A 20,301-nucleotide genomic window follows, 5' to 3' on the forward strand; every position below is an offset into this window, starting at 1 on the left:
CACACACACACACACACACACACACACACACACACACACACACACCTTACCCACTTTCCCCTCTATCCATCCCTCACAGACCCCTATGTGAAGGTGAACGTCTTCTACGGCTGCAAGCGCATTGCCAAGAAGAAGACGCACGTGAAGAAGTGCACCCTCAACCCCGTTTTTAACGAGTCATTCATCTACGACGTACCCGCCGAGCTGCTGGCCGACATCTCCGTGGAGTTCCTGGTGGTCGACTTCGACCGTACCACCAAGAATGAAGTGGTGGGCCGCCTGGTGCTCGGCGGCCAGAGCCTCATGCACACTGGGGTCACCCACTGGAGAGAGGTCTGCGACAACCCCCGCCGGCAGATTGCCAAGTGGCACAACCTGGGCGAGTATTAGGATGGCTCAGAAAAATACCTGAACATTTTCAAAAATCGTGCAATTTCTCGGAGTGGATATTCTGTCGAAAAACCACCACCCCCACTACTATTTCAAACCTATTCTCTTAGAAAATTAAAGAATGAAATAAAACCCTTCCTGCCTGAAGTAAAGACACCCAACCAGACCACCGGAACCCCACCCAGCATGGACATGTATGGTTGGACCAGTCACTTCTATGAAAAATTCCTGCAACCATTGAGACAACCACGGGGGCTGAGAGAAATCTGACCAGACTTTCAGGAATCACTGACCACAAAAGACTTGATTGAAGATTTCAAAACCAAAATCTGAATTTTGTGTATATATATATTATATATACGTATATACATTTGTGTGTGTGTGTGTGTGTGTGTGTGTGTGTGTGTATATATATATATATATATATATATACACACACACACACACACATTTGAATGTATACACAAATATATAGCCTTCACATTCAATACTGTTAGTGAGATCCATGTGGTCCTACCGGTTGGGTGGGTGTGTGAAGGGGCTGTGGTTCCTCCAATCAGAGTTCACAACAGAGTGCATCACAACCCTACCCCTGACCCCCTCCTCCAGCCCCCCGCCACCCATAGGTATAAACATTCCTTTACTTGCATGCTTGAACAAGTTCAAAATAAAACACACCTGGGAAGGAAGAATACAGTAGGTAATACTCTCTCTTAATCTTAACCAGGGCTGCATTTCAAACTCATAAAAGACACCCTCCTCCACTTATCTTCACCTTTGCCCTTGGGGGAACCCCCGTGGCCATCTTTGTCGTTGGTTCAAATGATTAGCCAATGAAGGGAAGTTGGCAACGTAAGCCCCTCAGCTTACATTGAGTTTGTGAGTGTACAATTATGTTCACTCTGGGCCTGAAACGCCCCATAATTCAATTCACGACGATTGTACATCCGCTAAGAACAGTCAGACAACTTAAAACCAACATTAATATGGAGAAGTCAACATACAAGTGTAAGTAAAAAGAATGTACATAAGTTAGAAATTGTGCTACTAATGCACATGACGGCTCAAACACGTATCATAAAAGTAATGATGTTTTTGTTTGGTTAGCTTTTTGGAAACGTTAACTTGCGCACTTAACGTTCTCTGACATCACACTTTTACATTGTCGTTTTCCATTTACCTGATATAAATAACTTAGTAGAGGATGGCTAACATTCGATGTCTGCTGATGCGTTGTCTTAATTGACTGTAGCGCATATAAAAGGCACACACAACAGTTCCATGATGACTGAAAACACACAACCGTGGGGTGAACGAGTGACACATTTCCTGGGAAAGAACGGTCCATTTCAAATGAATTACTTCTTCCCTTGTCTTGCAAGTGTCAACTCGTCAGACGTTATGATACGTCATCGGAAGCGTCCACTTAATTTGAGGGGAGAGGGTGTGTCTTTTGTGTGTGTTTGAGTGTGTTTGAAGTGTTTGAAATGCAGCCCTGGTGTACCAATTCCCTTTAAATCAGGAAGTATCCCCTGGTACTGCACAGGATTGGGGGGATTATGTTAATTAGAGGGTGTGCCTAATTTATATTGCAATGGGGCAGTTTTTTAAGGTAGAAAAATGTTTTTTTAACAGGAGTGGTAATATTAGAGTCATGGTTAAATTATGGGGCAGTATGGGGTACTATATTTAAGTAATAAGGCACGATGGGGTGTGGTATATGGCCAATATACCACGGCTAAGGGCTGTGGTATATTGGCCGCGATGCGTAGTGCCTAAGAACAGCCCGTAGCCGTGGTATATTGGCCATATACCACAAACCCCTGAGGTGCCTTATTGCTATTATAAACTGGTTACCAACGTAATTAGAGCAGTAAAAATAAAGGTTTTGTCATACCCGTGCAATACAGTCTGACATACCACGGCTGTCAGCCAATCAGCATTCAGGGCTCGACTCACCCAGTTTATAATACAGTATTTACCAGGGATAATACAGTTGTTGCTAAGTGTTTAAGTTATATTCAGGTAAGGCTATGGGGCTGTCTTGATGATATTTATCACTACTTATGTTTCTTTTTTTCTATGTGGATCATATGTTTCATCAGTACACTCACATGCAGCAACAATATCCATGAAAGTCAATAGTCAAACTGCATGTGTCAGAGCTTTTGCATGCACAGTGTAACATGGGCTTGAGTTCAAGCCAGCTCTCTTAGAGACAGGTACAAAATGGAGACATTCATTTTGTGGGGCAGATTCATACCAACACTGGCATAACAATCAGACATGATTCACTTTCAGTTCACGTACATGTTGGAAAACCTGTGTTCAGTATATTACAATGTGTCTATGATAAGTGCATTGTGGAGCTAATCAAAACAGTTTCATCTAAATTGAGGGGATGGAAGAGAACTCTGCCACGTCTCAGTGATATCCCTTCACTGAACCCTCCCTCAGTAGCAGACAAGGTTAGTGGATTGGGTCTGTCCCATTACAGTAAATGGATGATTTCTGGTTTTACTTTGTGACTGCTGTTGCTCTCACTATCATTTGATTGGTGCATTTATTTTTTAGACCCGATGCGATTGGTTGAGGCAAGGCTGTAGCCATGTAGCATGGGTATCTATAATTCACTGGACCTTAATGTACCGAAACCCGTTGTTTATAGTACATCTGTTGTCATAGTGACCAAAGGACCATTAGTGTATCTGTAACTTTGTGTCTGTATCACCAATTTTTACCAGTATAACCAATTTTATCAGAGTGAGCTTTGTAGTTTATATGCTGTTCCACAGTGGCCACTTGACCCTGTATACACTTGCCTGGCAGTGCATTACTCCTGTTAATTTATGTGAATAAATAATTAATTCCAATTATTAGAATTTATAGCCATGCTACTGGTAACAGCTCAGTATATCCTCGTTTGAACTCTGCATCTTAAGAATTGTACATTCATTTTTTTCAATATATTTTGTGTGTGGTGAATATGTGTGAGAATTTCAAATGTTAGTCTCCTGCAATGTCACAACCACTGAACTCATCAAAGATGTCCGTGCCGTCAGCTCTCGTTCTGGTTGCCTCTCTTCTCCCCGGGATCTCTCTCTCTCTCTGTTTATCACAGCTGTTGCTCTGCGGCACTGTCCCCATTGTCATTATTATTTATTTATTTTACTCTGATAGTCAATAGCAATCAAAGGAAGTTAAGCTGTCACCGCACGCTATGTCTCTTTGCTGTGTGTGTACACTGCTAACCTCTTAACTTGAATGCTGCATGTCCCTACACTCCCACACAGGTAAACCTTGTACACAATCCGCTTCACTGCCCACTGAGGTGCTCAAACTGCATCCCTACAAACTGGCTTTAATGCGAGTTTGATCTAACTTGAGCTAGCAAACACATCAACATTAGTGTTTGTTATAACATTATTTGCGTGGCGTAGTCACTCAGTAAGCTTCTTTTCCTAATGCTTGGCGTATCACAGCAACGGCCATAGCACTTATGGCGCTGGAAGTGGTTAAGTGGGCAGTTGTGTCCTTTCCTATAAAGGTAATCACATCCCATAAGGAACTGAATAGGCAGTACTCACATCTAGGCTGCACACTGAACATTTAGGATGTTTGATCACACTTTGAAAAGCCCAAAGCAACCTTTGTTTTTATCACTGGTTGATTTGACCAAACTTTCTTTGCTACGGAACTAGATTTGTTTTTTGCTCTCTTTTGCTACTTTTTGAAGAAGAAAAAAAAAATCGATTTGTACATATTGTAACATAGGAGGCTAATATCTTGTTGTTTTTGCTATTGTAACAGCTTTCTTCTGTGGACGAAGGAGAGGACCAAAGCGCAGCGTGGTTAGTGTTCATCATGTTAATAAAGATGATAAATGTGAACACTACAAAATACAAAACAACAAATGTGAAGAAACAGTTCTGTCTAGTGCAAACACACGAAGACAGAAGACAACCACCCACAAAACCCAACACAAAACAGACTACCTAAATATGATTCCCAATCAGAGACAATGACTAACCCCTGCCTCTGATTGAGAACCATATCAGGCCAAACATAGAAATGGGAAAACTAGACACAACAGAATGCCCACTCAGCTCACGTCCTGACCAACACTATAACAAAGAAAACACAAAAGAACTATGGTCAGAACGTGACAGCTATCAAATTGTCATATGAATTGGTCTTAGTTAGCCCCCTCACACACATTTATTTTAGTAAAAAGGTACACTTTCCCAGTTCAGTTCTTGACATCCTGCACATTTCATGTCCTTAGTCCTATAGTTTCCCCTCTCACAGCCGTGAGAAATTCATATACTGAACAGATGCATCTGTTGGTCACAGACACCTTAAAAATAATAGGCCTCACTTAGGCCTCGGGATCTCATCACTCTATTTTTATGGGGTTCAAATTGCCATCGATAAAATGCAATTGTGTTCGTTGTCCGTAGTTTATGCCTGCCCATACCATAACCCCACCGCCACCATGGGGCACTCTGTTCACAACTTTGACATCAGCAAACCGCTTGCCCACACGCGCCATACATGTGGTCTGGGGTTGTGAGGCCAGTTGGACATACTGCCAAGTTCTCTAAAATGGTAGAGAAATGGTAGAGAAATAAACATTCCATTCTCTGGCAACAGCCCTGGTAGACATTAATGCAGTCAGCATGCCAATTGCACGCTCCCTCTAAACTGTGGCATTGTGTTGTGTGACAGAACTGCACATTTTAGAGTGGCCTTTTATTCTTCCCATCATAAGGTGCATCTGTGTAATGATCAGTCTGTTTAATCAGCTTCTTGATATGCCACACATGTCAGGTGTATGGATTATCTTGGCAAAGGAGAAATGCTCACTAACAGGGATGTAAACAAATGTGTGCACAAAATTGGAGAAGAATAAGCGTTGTGTGCGTATGGAACATTTCTGGGATCTTTTATTTCAGCTCATTAAACATGGGACCAACACTTTACATGTGTTTTTATATTTTTGTTCAGTGTAGATACATGCACAGTATCTTCAGTTTCCATCAAAACTAATATATGAAGGCAACTTGTTGAAACAAAATACAATTTTCATTAAGAATCACTCTGTCCCAGGAGCTTTTGGTTTCATAATGTTTGGTTGATAATAATCACAACAGCCGCACAGGTTTTGATGAAGAGAGATGATTAGTAGTTTTTTCCAATTCAGAGTAATGTCCTGTGACTATGATTTTGTATTTGTAGGAGGCTTGCAGTCTGGGGCATAATTTAATAATATGGATATGAGAGCCGTTGGAGTGAGGCAAAAATTGCATTAGCTCTAACACCGTAACCCCAACCTGGTCTTAGCTTGGGCACAGAGGTGCTGGGCAGTAGCCTGGATGTGTGTGTGTTTGCATTAACCATATGGACTCCTGAAGACAAGCTTCTATGCCCCCATTTCTAGTGTGAGCACAGACACAAAGCACATCAGTCTCACCACTGAAAGGCCAATGGTTTGTAGTCCACTGTTTGGTCAACTTTGCCCAGGAGGTGCTAACATAGTTGCTGAGGAATGATGTGATGTTATCTTTATTCATTGCTCTGGCAGTGCTGGAGAGTTCAGGCTCCTAACTATAACTTCACTAATAGGGGTTGTGTTCAATATTCTAAAAGTGTTAAAAAGTGGAGCATATTTGAAAGGCAAAAAGAGAATGACAGTATCTTAGCATTGTGGGCCTAATTCTGTAGAAAAAGATGGCTGTCAATGTGTCGGTTGGTTGGTAAGGACACCAGTGTTTTTTTAGCCTCATGTCTGTGCATGACAGATAATTACTGTGAGAAGTTTGGCTACAACATTGTGAGTTCTGTTCATGACAGGAAGGTTTAGTCAAGATCAAATCAAGATGGATCATAATTGCAAGTTAACTTATTTTAGAAAACAAATCATGTACGTTCTCCCATTTCTTTATTCTTTGATAGATTTTCCAGTTTCCTATTTCTATGTTCTCACTGCTTATTTTCTGACTTTACTTTGAGACACGGGGTGTGTATATTACAGGTGCCTGATCAATATTCAACAGTTTCCTCCTCTTGTGAGCGTTTTCCTTTGTAAATAGCACAGAAAGCACCCTGCAAAAATCAGCAACGATGTCCCATATCACTGAATAATCCAAAACAAAATGATATGCTCCGTCTTTGTTACCCTCTGTTTTGCTGGCCTCACCCTGAACCCACAGCACAAATAAGCCTATTTTATAGATCTCTACATTTTAAATACCGTATATCCTTGTGTAAATTACTGTTTGTTCCCAAGCACTATCAGGCAGATGCACTGCCGCCTGTCCTTAAAGTATGTGATTGTTCCCCCTGGAATGGCAAAGGGTTCTCCCCTCGCTGTAAATGTGTTCCATTGTTGGGGTGCCCTCCCTCTTCCTATCCCTTGGCCCGCACTGAATCCACACTCCTTTTTTCCCTTTCAGCCCCTTCTTTCCTCCATTGACAACCCATCCCTCTCTCTTTCGTGTGTTGTATAGACAAATCTGAGGTGTGAATAAATCTGACGGGGGGGCAGGTAGCCTCACGTTTAAGAGCGCTGGGCCAGTAACCGAAAGGTTGCTGGTTCGAATGCCCGAGACGACTAGGTGAAAATATGTTTATGTGCCGTTGAGCAAGGCACTTAACCTTAATTACTCCTGTAATTCGCTCTGGATAAGAGCATCTGCTAAATGACTGAAATGTCAAATGTAAATAAAAAGAGAACAAGGAATTGATTCATTGGTTATGAGTATCCCATTGGCTATCATTGATTCACCGCCTCAGTCAGAACTGTATGTTGTGTGGGTGAAATGCAAAATAAGACAAGTAGTCTGAACTGGGTTTAAACTGCATAATGCTATGAAGTCTATGCTAAATATATTACACTAATGCTGACTTGTTGAATTTGTTAACACAACGAATGTGCAAATAAAAAAATAACTGATACACTATTTCTGAGTCCTTTTGCTAAGTTACCTGGGCAGACACACGACAAGCTCACTGATGTCTCTCTGGATAAGAACGGCTGCTAAATTACCAAATTGGAAATGCATCATTTTCTCAGACACAAACTCTGTGTTCTCTGACACAAATGTCTGTGAACACATATACACACACACACACACACACACACACACACACACACACACAAACACATATTACACATTTTTCCCCCAATACGCTACAGATTACAAGATTTACAGCATGAGAATATCCAGTAGCCTATAATTGTCTGGCCTAGCTAATTAAGATCAAACAATGCACAGGAAGCACACAGCAAATAGGGACATAAAGTTAACTGCCAAAATAAAGGAAATGGTAACATAGTGTCTTAAAAGAGCATTGGGCCACCACTAGCCAGAACAGCTTCAATGCACCTTGGCATAGATTCTACATGTCTGGAACTCTATTGGAGGGATTCAACACCATTCTTCCATGCCAAATTCCATCATTTGGTGTTTTGTTGATGGTGCTGGAAAATGTTGTCTCAGGCGCCAGTCCAGAATTTCTTACAAGTGTTCAATTGGGATGAGATCTGAAAACTGAAACGGCCATGGCATACATCATTTTCAAGCTCATCAAACCATTCAGTGACCACTTAAGGGCATTGTCATCCTATTGGGGCATAGCCATGGTATCAAAAATAATGCCCTGCCCAGCATTTTTATATATGACCCTAAGCATGATGGGATGTCCATTTTTTTATGAACTCAAGAACCACACCTGTGTGGCAGCACCTGCTTTCAATATACTGTGTATCCTTCATTTACTCAAGCATCTCCTTTATTTTGGCAGTTACATGTACATGCCTAGTATACAGTGCATTCGGGAAGTATTCAGACCCCTAGACTATTTCCACATTTTGTTACGTTACAGCCTTATTCTTAAATGTATTAAATCATTTTTTCCCCCTCATCAATCTACATACAATACCCCATAATGACAAAGCAAAGTTACATAAGCATTCAGACCCATTACTCAGTACTTTGTTAAAGCACCTTTGGCATCGATTACAAGTCTTCTTGGGTATGATGCTACAAGCTTGGCACACCTGTGCTTGGGGAGTTACTCCCATTCTTCTCTGTAGATCCTCGCTCTGTCAGGTTGGAAGGGGAGCGTCGCTGCACAGCTATTTTCAGGTCTCTCCAGAGACGTTCGATCGGGTTCAAGGTCCTGAGAGCTCTGGAGCAGGTTTTCATCAAGGATCTCTTTGTGCTTTGCTCCATTCATCTTTGCCTCGATACTGACTGGTTTCCTAGTCCCTGCCACTGAAAAACATCCCCACAGCATGATGCTGCCACCACCATGCTTCACCGTAGGGATGGTGCCAGGTTTCCTCCAGATGTGATGCTTGGCATTCAGGCCAAAGAGTACAATCTTGGATTTATCAGACCAGAGAATCTTGTTTCTCATGGTCTGAGAGTCCTTTAGGTGCCTTTTGGCAAACGCAAAGCATGCTGTCATGTGCCTTCTACTGAGGGGTGGCTTCAGTCTGTCCACTCTATCACAAAGGCCTGATTGGTGGAGTGCTGCAGAGATGGTTTTCCCATCTCCACAGAGGAACTCTGGTGTTCTGTCAGAGTGACCATCGGGTTCTTGGTCCCCTCCCTGACCAAGGCCCTTCACCCCGCTTGCTCTGTTTGGAAGAGTCTTGGTGGTTCCAAACTTCTTCCATTGAAAAATTATGGAGGCCATTGTGTTCTTGGGGACCTTCAATGCTGCAGACATTTTTTGGTACCATTCACCAGATATTTGCCTGGACACAATCCTGTCTTGGAGCTCTACGGACAATTCTTTCAAACTCATGGCTTGGTTTTTGCTCTGACATGCACTGTCAACTGTGGAATCTTATATAGACAGGTGTGCGCCTTTCCAAATCATGTCCAATCAATTTAATTTACCACAGGATGAACAATGGAAACAGGATTCACCTGAGCTCAATTTCGAGTCTCATAGCAAAGGGTCTGAAAACGTATGTAAATAAGTTTTGTTTTTATTTGTAGTACATTTGCAAAAAATTCTAAAAACCTGTTTTTGCTTTGTCATTATGGGTTATTGTGTGTAGATTTAATACATTTTAGAATAAGGCTGTAATATAACAAAATGTGGAAAAAGTTAAGGGGTCTGAATACTTTCCGAATGCACCGTACACCACCACCTACGCATGGCACGTAGCCTAGATGTTAGAGAGACAGTTGCTGGTTCAAGACATAGGCCAGGAGATTACAGAAATGGGAAGTGAACTGGCACCTGGAGGGCTGCTGGTATCTGATCCCAGGTCCTAACCACTGCCTTTGTGCCCTAGAACAAGACTGTTAACCCAAAAGTGCCTCCCATCCAGGGCTGCTGCACCATCACTGACCATGTGCCTCTCAACAACAATATGGTAGTGTCTTTATTATATTCTATTACGAGAAACCTTAAAATATATGAAATTGCGTTTTAGTGGGCCTATTCATTCGTTACCCGTGTGTAACAGTGCCTAACTGAACTTCAAAAGGTACATTTCAAGGCTGTCCAACTCTACTGAAAAGTCACAGCCGCTGAGCCGACGGGCGGTGGGACCCTGTCACGTAGCGTTTACAGACCGCTCGCGCTGTTTACAGTTTGATCATTTTGTGGCATGAATTATCAAACATCAAGCACTAAATAGCCATAGACGTAATTTCGGCAATTATGAGGAAAGAACTTCTGTGACACAGGTGAGTCGCTAATTTCTATTCATGCATAAAGTAAGTTGGCTATTTATGTTTGCAGATGTTCAATCATTTGCTTTTTTCGCAGTCAACATTATTCATGTTAACTTGTTCGTTTGTAATTACACGAAACAATGTTTTCAATGTCTGTTTTGAACACTGATCTGCAAACAGTTAGGCTAACAAATCCATGCAGCTTGTTTTACATTTCATCGGTTCGTAGGCTACACTTGATTTTAGAAGGATCTTACATGTAAAGTTTACAAAAGTTAGCCTACTTTTTCCCCCCAAATCCCATTTCACATACAGCCACACAATTCATTTTGCTACTTGAGCAGTCTTTTGAAGGTTCACTATTGCCCTCTAAAATGTTGTTGTTTATCCTGTTAAGTCTCGTTATCCTGTTTCAAAGTAGCCAATAAAGTATATCAAATGGTTGTTCTATTTCAGCGACTGCAACGGATGCAGTTCACTGCGCCTTTTGTCAGAGATCCAATGATTTGAAACAGTGTTAATCTCATTCGTTGTTTAGCAAATATTTTTAATATTTTTGGCAGCTGAAACATTGTAGCCGACTCACTGTTTGTAACATTGTAGTCTATAACAAAGTGACAATAGTCCAACAAACTTTTAACTAAACTAAGCGCAATAAAAGTACAATAAAAATGAAATTCCCAAACTTTGGGCGTTGAATAAAGCTAGTACAGCGAGTATTTATTTAATCTGCATTTCAATAACAAACTTCGAGGCCTGAGCCATCTGAAGCCTGGAGACTCCCTTGAATCACGGAGCCCATGTAGTGATGTTGTCAGGGCGAGGGAGGAAACAACAACTCGGCATGATACCACAATACCATCCACTCCTTTGTGTTTTTGGATCAAACGTTGGGCAATGGTGCACGGACATGAGCTCAGTCAGGCGTTATTGAAGTTCAGACCTCATATTTGACATAAAACCGAGTCAAAAAACGTAGCTGCTCTCAAGCGGATATGAACATCTATTTTTAACCTCCCAAATGCTGTCTGTTCAATCTGCCTCTGTCCTGACAACAATGAACCGGCTTTGTAAAATATTTTGTCTCCGCATTCCATCATTGAGATAATGTGATCCATTCATAGGTCTACCGTTATTAGCCTAGGCCCTAATGATAAGTAAATATGTGCTTATGTAGGCCTATTTATCACTTGTAAATATATCATAAATTTATTCTGACAATTGAAATTAAAGTTTAATATAGTAAAAAATATAGTATTTTTGGTAAGGGAAAGCTAGGCGACATCGCTATGGAAAATGGCAAATAATAGGTTTGATGACATTGCCTGGGGTTGTGGTGGTCAATGTCACACATTCGCCTTCCACCGAGAAATCACATGATTGCCCCATCAAGTCGATACGAGTCGGTTCCTCTTTCCGCGTGAGTGCTGCTGGCTGCTGCGTAGACCAATTTAATAAACTGAAGTCATCTGACTCTCATAAGTCAATCTACACACACACCAAATGGATCTGAGGCGATGACAATAGTGGCCTATTCAGATGAGTTGAATAGTTTTTATTTCTAAGGGTGGCAAAGTAGACTAGACTTGGCTGGTATAGCTCCACTTCTGTCCCTGAAAACTCGTTCCATCGCCATTCAGTAGATCTTCTGTATGGTCCATTTCAACAGTGAATGGATATTGAGGTTCAAGTTTCTCAGTGTGTGTCTCTCTCTCTCATCTCTTGTCAGCAGCTTCAGCGCTTTACACATGATGGCACGATTGCACATTGGCACGTGTGGTACTGTGTGTTAGTCACTTTCAACTCTGTACACTCTCTTTTACAGTTCTATTCAATAGTCCCAGGCTTAATAAACTGGGACCAAAAATGGAAATGTATGTGTATATTTATGTGAATTATTTGGGTGTCGATATGTGCCGGTTCCTGTGTGTGTAAAGGGTATATGAGTATTAATCAGCGCCTCTATCTCTTCAAAGTGTAAATGGAGTCATCGCGAGGCTCTGGGGGCCTCTCCCGCGAGTACAAGCTGGTGATGCTGGGAGAGGGGGGAGTGGGGAAGAGCGGTGAGTACACACACACACACTCATAATTACACTTAACTATACTCTTCAGTCTTACTCAGTGCATGTCTTTGTTTCTGTCTTGCTCCTATTTTTTTACGTATTATCTCTGACTTCGACTATTCTTCTTCAACTCGGTCTTGATTTACATTACTTTTCCTAATGTCCTCTTTTTTTTAATGAGTGAGATGTGTGGGTGTTTGTGTGTGAGAGAGAAAGACACACACACACACACCCTCCAAGAACAGTCAGGCAGTCAGTTCTCGTAAGCATGGGCGTTGGCTGCCTTTTACGGCAGTCTGGGGTGCCTTTTGGGTGCCTGTTGTCAGGAAGACGCATCAGTGCCTAGCAACCGCCTTCCTCTTCTTGGCTACTGTTGCTGTGGAGACTGGCAGAGTTCACCTGGTATAGGTGCACAGCAAAGTAGTAAAAACATCGGAGAGAGGGAGGATACAGAGGGATGGAGGAAGAGATGGGTCATAAAAACAACCGTCATTCTGATTTCATCTGTGCAAGTTATTGTCATGGAAACTAGAGTGGGTGTACACTGATGCTGCGGAGGTGTGTGTGTGTGTTATCTATGTGCGTGAACCACTGCACGCCTGGAGGAAGAACAACAGAGACGAGAGAGATGGGGAGAGGGAGTGGAAGTGTGTGTGATACAACCTGGGAAATGTAATAAAGTCTCCCGTATTGACGTCATAATCCCTCTACATCACCCTTTCTTTCTCTCTCTCTTTCTTCCACTCTGTTTTCTGATCTACTTGTAGTTTGTTTCTGATTTCTCCTTTTTGGATTATTGATGCAGTGCCTATGAAGCTTGTTAAAACGTAACTCTCTCTCTCTCTCTCTCTCCTCAGCTATTATAATGCAGTTTATCAGCCACAGGTTCCCTGAAGACCATGACCCCACCATAGGTGAGAGTGCTTGGTCTCTGATCAAAATACGGCGACTCCTATTTGCTCAAATTTGGCCTTCTAAACCACACCAAAAATTAGCCACCCTTTGCCTAGAGGACAGCTTTGCACACTCTTGGCATTCTCTCAACCAGCTTCACCTGGAATGCTTTTGCAACAGTCTTGAAGGACTTCCCACAAATGCTGAGCACTTGTTGGCTGCTTTTCCTTAACTCTGTCGTCCAACTTATCCCAAACCATCTTAATTTGGTTGAGGTCGGGTGATTGTGGAGGCCAGGTCATCAGATGCAGCACTCCATCACTCTCCTTCTTTGTCAAATAGCCCTTCCACAGTCTGAAGGTGTGTTGGGTCATTAACCTGCGTCTCACAGATGCGGTGGTTGTAAACAAAAACCTCAAATTTGGACTCATCAAACCAAAGGACATATTTCCACCGGTCTAATGTCGATTGCTGGTGTTTCTTGGCCCAAGCAAGACTCTTCTTATTATTGGTGTCCTTTAGTGGTGGTTTCTTTGTAGAAATTTGACCATGAAGGCCTGATTCACATGGTTTCCTCTGGACAGTTGATGATGAGATGTACCTGTTACTTGAACTCTGAAGCATCAATCTGGGCTACAATTTATGAGGCTGGTAACTCTAACAAACTTTTCCTCTGCAACAGAGGTAACTGCTTTGCTATACCTTGGCCAGGCCGCAGTTGTAAATGAGAACTTGTTCTCAACTGGCCTACCTGGTTAAAAAAAGGTGAAATAAAAAATAAAAACTCTGGGTCTTCCTTTCCTGTGGCGGTCCTCATGAGAGCCAGTTTCATCATTGCGCTTGATGGTTTTTGCGACTGCATTTGAAGAAACTTTCAAAGTTCTTGAAATTTTCCGTATTTGACAGACCTTCATGTCTTAAAGTAATGATGGACTGTTGTTTCTCTTTGCTTATTTGAGCTGTTCTTGCCATAATATGGACTTGGTCTTTTACCAAATAGGGCTATCTTCTGTATATCACCCCTACCTTGTCATATGACATCTGATTGGCTCAAAACGCATTAAGAAATAAAGAAATTCCACAAATAAACTTTTAACAAGGCACACCTGTTAATTGAAATGCATTCCAGGTGACTACCTCATTAAGTTGGTTGAGAGAATGCCAAGAGTTGTCAAAGGGTGGCTACTTTGAAGAATATAAAATATATTTAGATTTGTTTGACATTTTTTTGGTTACTACATGATTCCATATGTATTTCATAGTTTTGATGTCTTCACTATTAATCTACAATGTAGAAAATAGTAATAATGTAAGAAAAACCCTTGAATGAGTAGGTGTCCAAACTGTTGACTGGTACTGTATTTACATACACTGAGTGTACAAAACATCAGGAACACCTTCCTAATATAGAGTTTCACCCACCTTTGCCTTCAGAAAAGCCTCAATTGGACTACAAGGTGTCTCAAGTGTTCCTTAGGGATGCTGGCCCATGTTGACTCCAATGTGTTCCACAGTTGTGAAGTTGGCTAGATGTCCTTTGGGTGGTAGACCATTCTTGATTCACACAGGAAATAGCATGAAAAACTCAGCAGCGTTGCAGTTCTAGATACACTCAAACCGGTGCGCCTGGCACCTACTACCATACCCCGTTCAAAGGCACTTAAATCTTTTGATTTGCCCATTCACCCTCTGAATGGCACACATACAATCCATGTCGCAATTGTCTCAAGGTTTACAAATCCTTCTTTAACCGGTGTCCTCCCCTTCGTCTACACTGATTTGAAGTGGATTTAACAGGTGACATCAGTAAGGCAAAATCTTGATTCACCTGTCATGGAAAGTGCAGGAGTCACATGGCAGTGGCTTGCTATATAAAGCAAGCAGACCGGCATCGAGGCATTCAGTTACTGTTCAATTGAACATTAGAACGGGCAAAACTAGTGACCTAAGCGACTTTGAGCGTGGTATGATCATCGGGGCCAGGCACGCCGGATCCAGTTCCTCTAAAACCGGCCGCCTTCCTGGGCTTTTCATGCACGGCAGTGTGTATGGTTTCCCGAGAATGGTGCGACAAACAAAAAATCCAGTCAGTGGAAGTCCTGTGGGCGAAAGAGAATGGCAAGGACGTCGCGTTGTAAAAGATGTCACGTTGCTTGCTTAGCGAGTACCACTTCCTCCCGTTTCAGCCCATACCTGGCGCGAACTCGGGACCTCTGACTTGCTAGCACATGTGACCGCCCTCCTGAAGCGTCTTACCAGTCTGCGCTACGTGAAAAGCTAGCTATTTGCTGGCGCAATGGGCATACTTCAGGCTGAGGAGTAAGTTTCACACACCCCATGTGCTACACTAACAGGCAGGCCACGAACAGACAAATAACGGCGCAGAACGGCATCTTGGGACGCACAACTTGTCGATTGTTGTCACGGGTGGGCTACTGCAGCAGGCGACCACATCGGGTTCCACTCCTATCAGATAAAAACAAGAAGAAGCGACTTCAGCGGACACGCAATCACCAACACCGGACAGCTGAGTCTGACAAATCCCGGTTCCTGTTGCATCATTCAATGGCAGAGTCAGGATTTGACATAAGCATCATGATTCTATTCTGCCTGGTGTTAGCAGTGTACCGCCGTCTAGTTTGCAGCAACTGTGTGATTCCATCGCGTCAGCGTAGACCAACATCCCTGTGGAACGTGTCTGACTTGTAGAATCCATCACCTGAATAATTCCGGCTGTTCTGGAGGCAAAGGAAGGTCCGACCCAGTACTAGATGGGTGTACCTAATAAACTGGCTGGTGAGTAGATAGATGTGTATACATGTAACTGCCAGAATAATGGTAACAGTTGAGTAAATGTGGGATACAAAGTATATTGAAAGCAGGTTCTTAATTATTAATTAAGAAATTAACATCCCATCATGCTTAGGGTCATATATAAAAAAATACTGGGCAGACCATTATTTTGGCTACCATGGCTCTGCCCCAATAGGATGGCAATGCCTCCATCCACAGGGCTCGGTGGTTTGTCAGTGTGTGTGGTTCGATGAGCAGGAAAATGTTAATCATATGCTATGACCGTTCTCAGTCACCAGATCTCAACCCAATTGAACACTTAAGGAAGATTCTAGAGCAGCGCTTGAGACAGCGTTTTCCACCACCATCAACAAAACTTACTGAAGGAGGGAATGAGGTATAACACTACGGGCAGTCAAGTGAATAATATTCACTTGAAAAACTGAAATCACGCCTAACGGGCCAATGAATGCCGAGGCCCAACCTCGGATGCCCCGCCTTCCTGGCTATAATACCAGGGCTCACATCCATTTCCTCAATTCAGAACTGTTTTTCAGCGAGCACAAATCCCCCGACGTGGGTGGCCAAAATATGTTCTAACTCGTTCCAGTCTTCATTACTTATATTAATAACTGTATGTTCCCTTTCAGTCGGTTACTCTGTATAACATACTATGGGTACATACAATCATTCCCCAAGCTGACTCCGAGGGTACCAAGCAAGGAGGCCCACGGCACGCCAAGCACACACAGGTTCCACCGGCTCCGAAAAGGGGTTACAGAAGTCTCCTTTCCCCTAATATACTTACCTGAGAAGCCTGAACTGTCAGAGGCCCATATAGGGTATAGACCCCATGGTTCCAAGAACAATACTTACCTTGCGAGCCTGAAATGTCAGAACTCATACAAGGAACCGCAGTCCAAAACAAGAGAACACCTGGCGTGACTTGATAAAGCGCACATGCACGCTGCATAGCATCGACCAGAGTCAATGAACCACGGCCTATGACGTAACTACACAATTATCTTGTATAGCCATTAAAATACCACTCAATGTCTCTCCTAGAGGATGCATACAAGACACAGATCCGCATCGATGATGAACCAGCCAACCTGGACATCCTGGATACAGCAGGACAGGTAACTTCCTCACAAAGGGCTTCCATTAAAACGTCACTCCTCCACCTTCTTTGGTTGCATCTCATTCTCGGTAGTCTAATATGGCTTCCTCGCCTCCTCTCCTTCCTCTACTGATCTGTAAACATAGGATAGGTGAAAGCAATATGGAAAAAAACACCTTGGAAGGACTGGGAATTTGCTTTAATCTGTCTAGTCTTTTCACATTAGATCAGATAGAGGAGGGGAAACCCTCTCCGCCTATCCTGATGCTCACTTTCCTATAAAATCAATCATTTCTGACTGTCTGTCCTTGTCTCTCAATTACATTCAATTCAATCATTCTTATTAGCATGATACCTTATCATTGGCAATGTAAGATCATTATTTATCAAAGTACACCCAGAAGAACATATCTCCCCTTCATCGTCATGACATCCAAGTCTTTACTCTTCTCAGCTTCTGTTTTAAGCAGTGCTCACTCCATCTTCTCCCTTCTTTTACTTACATAATCTGCCTTTCTCACCCGCTCCCCGCACCACATCTTTGCCTGTCTGACTCATCCATAGACTCATGCATGGCTCACTTATGAGGTTAGTCATGTTCTATATATGGTCATGTACATGTTCTATAATACATGCCCATGACTGGGTTTGTTCATACCGGACCAAATCCAGGGAAGTGTCCACACACAGGGCATTGTGTTTAGAGAGCTAATGCTCTGAGTGACCTCGACAGTCCACTGTCTCAAGTGACCCTTAACTTCTGAGTAATCTAAATTCAAATATTTTTCAGTGGGTCTCCATGTTCGTCCTCTAGTAGCTTGTAGGACAGACCGATGTATTGGTGATTGATTCTCTGGATGCTCTCAGGTGTTCACACTCACACCAGTACATGAATGTGTGGGTATATGTGTAGCATCTGCATAGGTAATGTTATCTAAGTATTTTGCTGTTATTCTTTCTGTTCCAGTCCTTAATTACTCGCTCCACTTTTGCCTCTTTCTTTCTCTCTCTCACACACACACACACACGCGCGTCCCTCTCCAGGCGGAGTTTACAGCCATGCGGGACCAGTACATGCGGGCGGGCGAGGGCTTCATCATCTCCTACTCCATCACAGATAGGCGGAGCTTACAGGAGGCGCGCCAGTTCAAGCAGCTCATTGATCGTGTGCGCCGCACTGCCAACACACCAGTGGTACTGGTGGGCAACAAGTCTGACCTGACCCATCTCCGACAGGTGAGAATTGTGGGAAGGAAGGGGGACACGCACATTGGTAGTCTTGGCACTAAAGTAGGTTTTGCCCACTATCTGGTGGCATTAAAATCTTACTACTATAAAAAAGGCCTATCTTTACACATTTACTGGGAGATTTACAGACTGCCTGTCTGACTGGTATGATAAATCTATAGATTCCCCGGTAAATCTGTAGATTTACCAAGGAGACGGGGAATCTGTAGATTTACCAAGGAGACGGGGAATCTGTAGATTTACCAAGGAGACGGGGAATCTGTAGATTTACCAAGGAGACGGGGAATCTGTAGATTTACCAAGGAGACGGGGAATCTGTAGATTTACCAAGGAGACGGGGAATCTGTAGATTTACCAAGGAGACGGGGAATCTGTAGATTTACCAAGGAGACGGGGAATCTGTAGATTTACCAAGGAGACGGGGAATCTGTAGATCCACACACTTCGGTAACATATACATCATGACTCTGTTTGGTACATATACTGTATATAAAAATGGTCTCCTGTCTGTAGTTTTTATCTGTATACTGGCTTTCAACATGGTATTTCCCTCCACTCCACTAGGTGTCAGTAGAGGAGGGGAAGGAGCTGGCCAGGGAGTTCCAGTGCCCCTTCTTCGAGACCTCTGCGGCATTTCGCTACTACATCGACGAGGTTTTCGCCGCCCTGGTCCGCCAGATTCGCCAACGCGAGGCCGAGTCGGTCCGTGGCAGTGAGAGGAAGACCAGGAGGAACCACTCGTTCTGGAGCCGCATGCGCTCCACCTTCCACAAGAAACAGCACTCTGAGCACTGAGAGAGGGGCACTGTGGGATACGACAGTCCTCCAGTGGTACCCTTATAACCCCAATTCCTAGTTCCAACTCCCACGAGGAGACTAATGACTCTTGTCCGAGTTAGATTATGAGTGTTTGCAACAGCAACGAAACTAACAATTGTTACTGAAGAGATTAGCCTCTTGTGCGCATTAGAGAAGGCAGGAACCATGCTGATGTACCGTATGCTCATTGTGCTGAAATTGAGGTCTGGCTTTTAACAACAGCCGACATTAGCATTTTAGTATCCAATGAAACCAATTGACTGTAGTGTTTAATATTTAAAAAATGCTGAGACAGCGTGGGGTTTGCCTGAAGTTACAACATTTATCTTTGATGGAGAGCCAGAGATGAGATGTTTAGGTGAAACTATGTAGGGAGGGAGGGAGGAAAGGGGTTGCGGTCCTGGAGGGATGGGGGCTTGAAGAAAGGTAGATATTATGGGGAATTGTGGAGGGGAAGGGAGCAAATACTAGGATGAGAAGGTCATACAGTAGGTAAAGTGGCAGGTATTGAGGAGTGAGTTTGAAGTTTGATTTAAAGGCGGTTGGGAAATTGCGAAGGGGTATGAGACGTGAGTTTGAAGATTAGAGGGAGAGTCCCAAAGGATGTGGAGTATCTTGCCAGCCAAGGAAATGGAAAGAATGAAAAGATTGTAATATAGAAGATGATGAAAACAAGATGTTCTGATGGCTTTTCAATTGAATTGGAGAGGAACCTCAATGCTTTCATGGGTTATTGCTTTGTGTTTGTAAGCTGACCAGCCTGTACTCAGGACTGGTGCCATGTTGCAGTGGGAATACTTTGACAGTTGTGAACTGAGTTGCTGAGGATATTTAATACACAGGTGGTGTTGATGTTGACAAGCCATTAATGTGCAGCATTGCCTAATATGGTCCACTAGAATGGAATTTGATGGGCGCAGCTGGCATTTTAATTTTGCTCCGCCTACAACAGGTTTGTCATCATACAATGTTTTATAGTGTTCCAGTAAATAGAGATAATGCCAAGTACAGTACCTCTCCAGAGTGATTCACACTCCTTTATTACCCCCTGACCTGTAGTACAACGGTTGTGCACTTATTATTTCAGCACTCCGTGGATCTGGTAGTGCCACATATGGGAGTATATTATGTTTTGTGTTTTTTATTCCTCTTGATCATGATTGTTTTCCTTAATTTATTTTCTATTAACACACTAAAATAAAATGTACTGACATTTTTTTTCCAAATTGGTTGTGTGTTTTGTCTGGCCTCTCTGTGTGTGTGTGAGTCACCC

The 20,301-nt window shown here is 42.9% G+C and overlaps 2 protein-coding genes across 2 annotated transcripts in view; both read left to right on the forward strand.

Annotated features, from left to right (window-relative positions):
- The window catches only part of LOC109875852 (synaptotagmin-11-like), a 35,592-nt gene extending 28,240 nt beyond the window's left edge, over positions 1-7,352 (forward strand). The window contains exon 5 of the mRNA XM_020468277.2: positions 80-7,352. Within this exon, the coding sequence (XP_020323866.1) occupies positions 80-390 (311 nt within the window). The 3' untranslated portion in view covers positions 391-7,352. The remainder of the gene's footprint in view (positions 1-79) is intronic.
- Positions 7,353-9,926: 2,574 nt separating this feature from the next.
- On the forward strand, positions 9,927-20,250 carry LOC109875847 (GTP-binding protein Rit1-like). Its single transcript, XM_020468269.2, has 6 exons — positions 9,927-10,103; positions 12,068-12,154; positions 13,012-13,068; positions 16,907-16,980; positions 18,006-18,197; positions 18,774-20,250. Exons 2-6 carry the CDS (start codon positions 12,073-12,075, stop codon positions 19,002-19,004), a joined length of 636 nt encoding a protein of 211 aa, XP_020323858.1. The 5' UTR covers positions 9,927-10,103; positions 12,068-12,072; the 3' UTR covers positions 19,005-20,250.
- Positions 20,251-20,301: the final 51 nt, after the last annotated feature.

Source organism: Oncorhynchus kisutch, linkage group LG14 (assembly GCF_002021735.2).
Source record: "Oncorhynchus kisutch isolate 150728-3 linkage group LG14, Okis_V2, whole genome shotgun sequence".
Taxonomy (NCBI): domain Eukaryota; kingdom Metazoa; phylum Chordata; class Actinopteri; order Salmoniformes; family Salmonidae; genus Oncorhynchus; species Oncorhynchus kisutch.

What these genes read in the sequence shown, in the direction of transcription:
- LOC109875847 (XM_020468269.2), top strand. Translation starts at nt 12,073, where the DNA reads ATGGAGTCATCGCGAGGCTCTGGGGGCCTCTCCCGCGAGTACAAGCTG. An exon ending in GGGGGGAGTGGGGAAGAGCG is followed by an intron (nt 12,155 to 13,011) that starts GTGAGTACACAC and finishes CTCTCTCCTCAG; the next exon opens with CTATTATAATGCAGTTTATC. An exon ending in ACCTGACCCATCTCCGACAG is followed by an intron (nt 18,198 to 18,773) that starts GTGAGAATTGTG and finishes CCACTCCACTAG; the next exon opens with GTGTCAGTAGAGGAGGGGAA.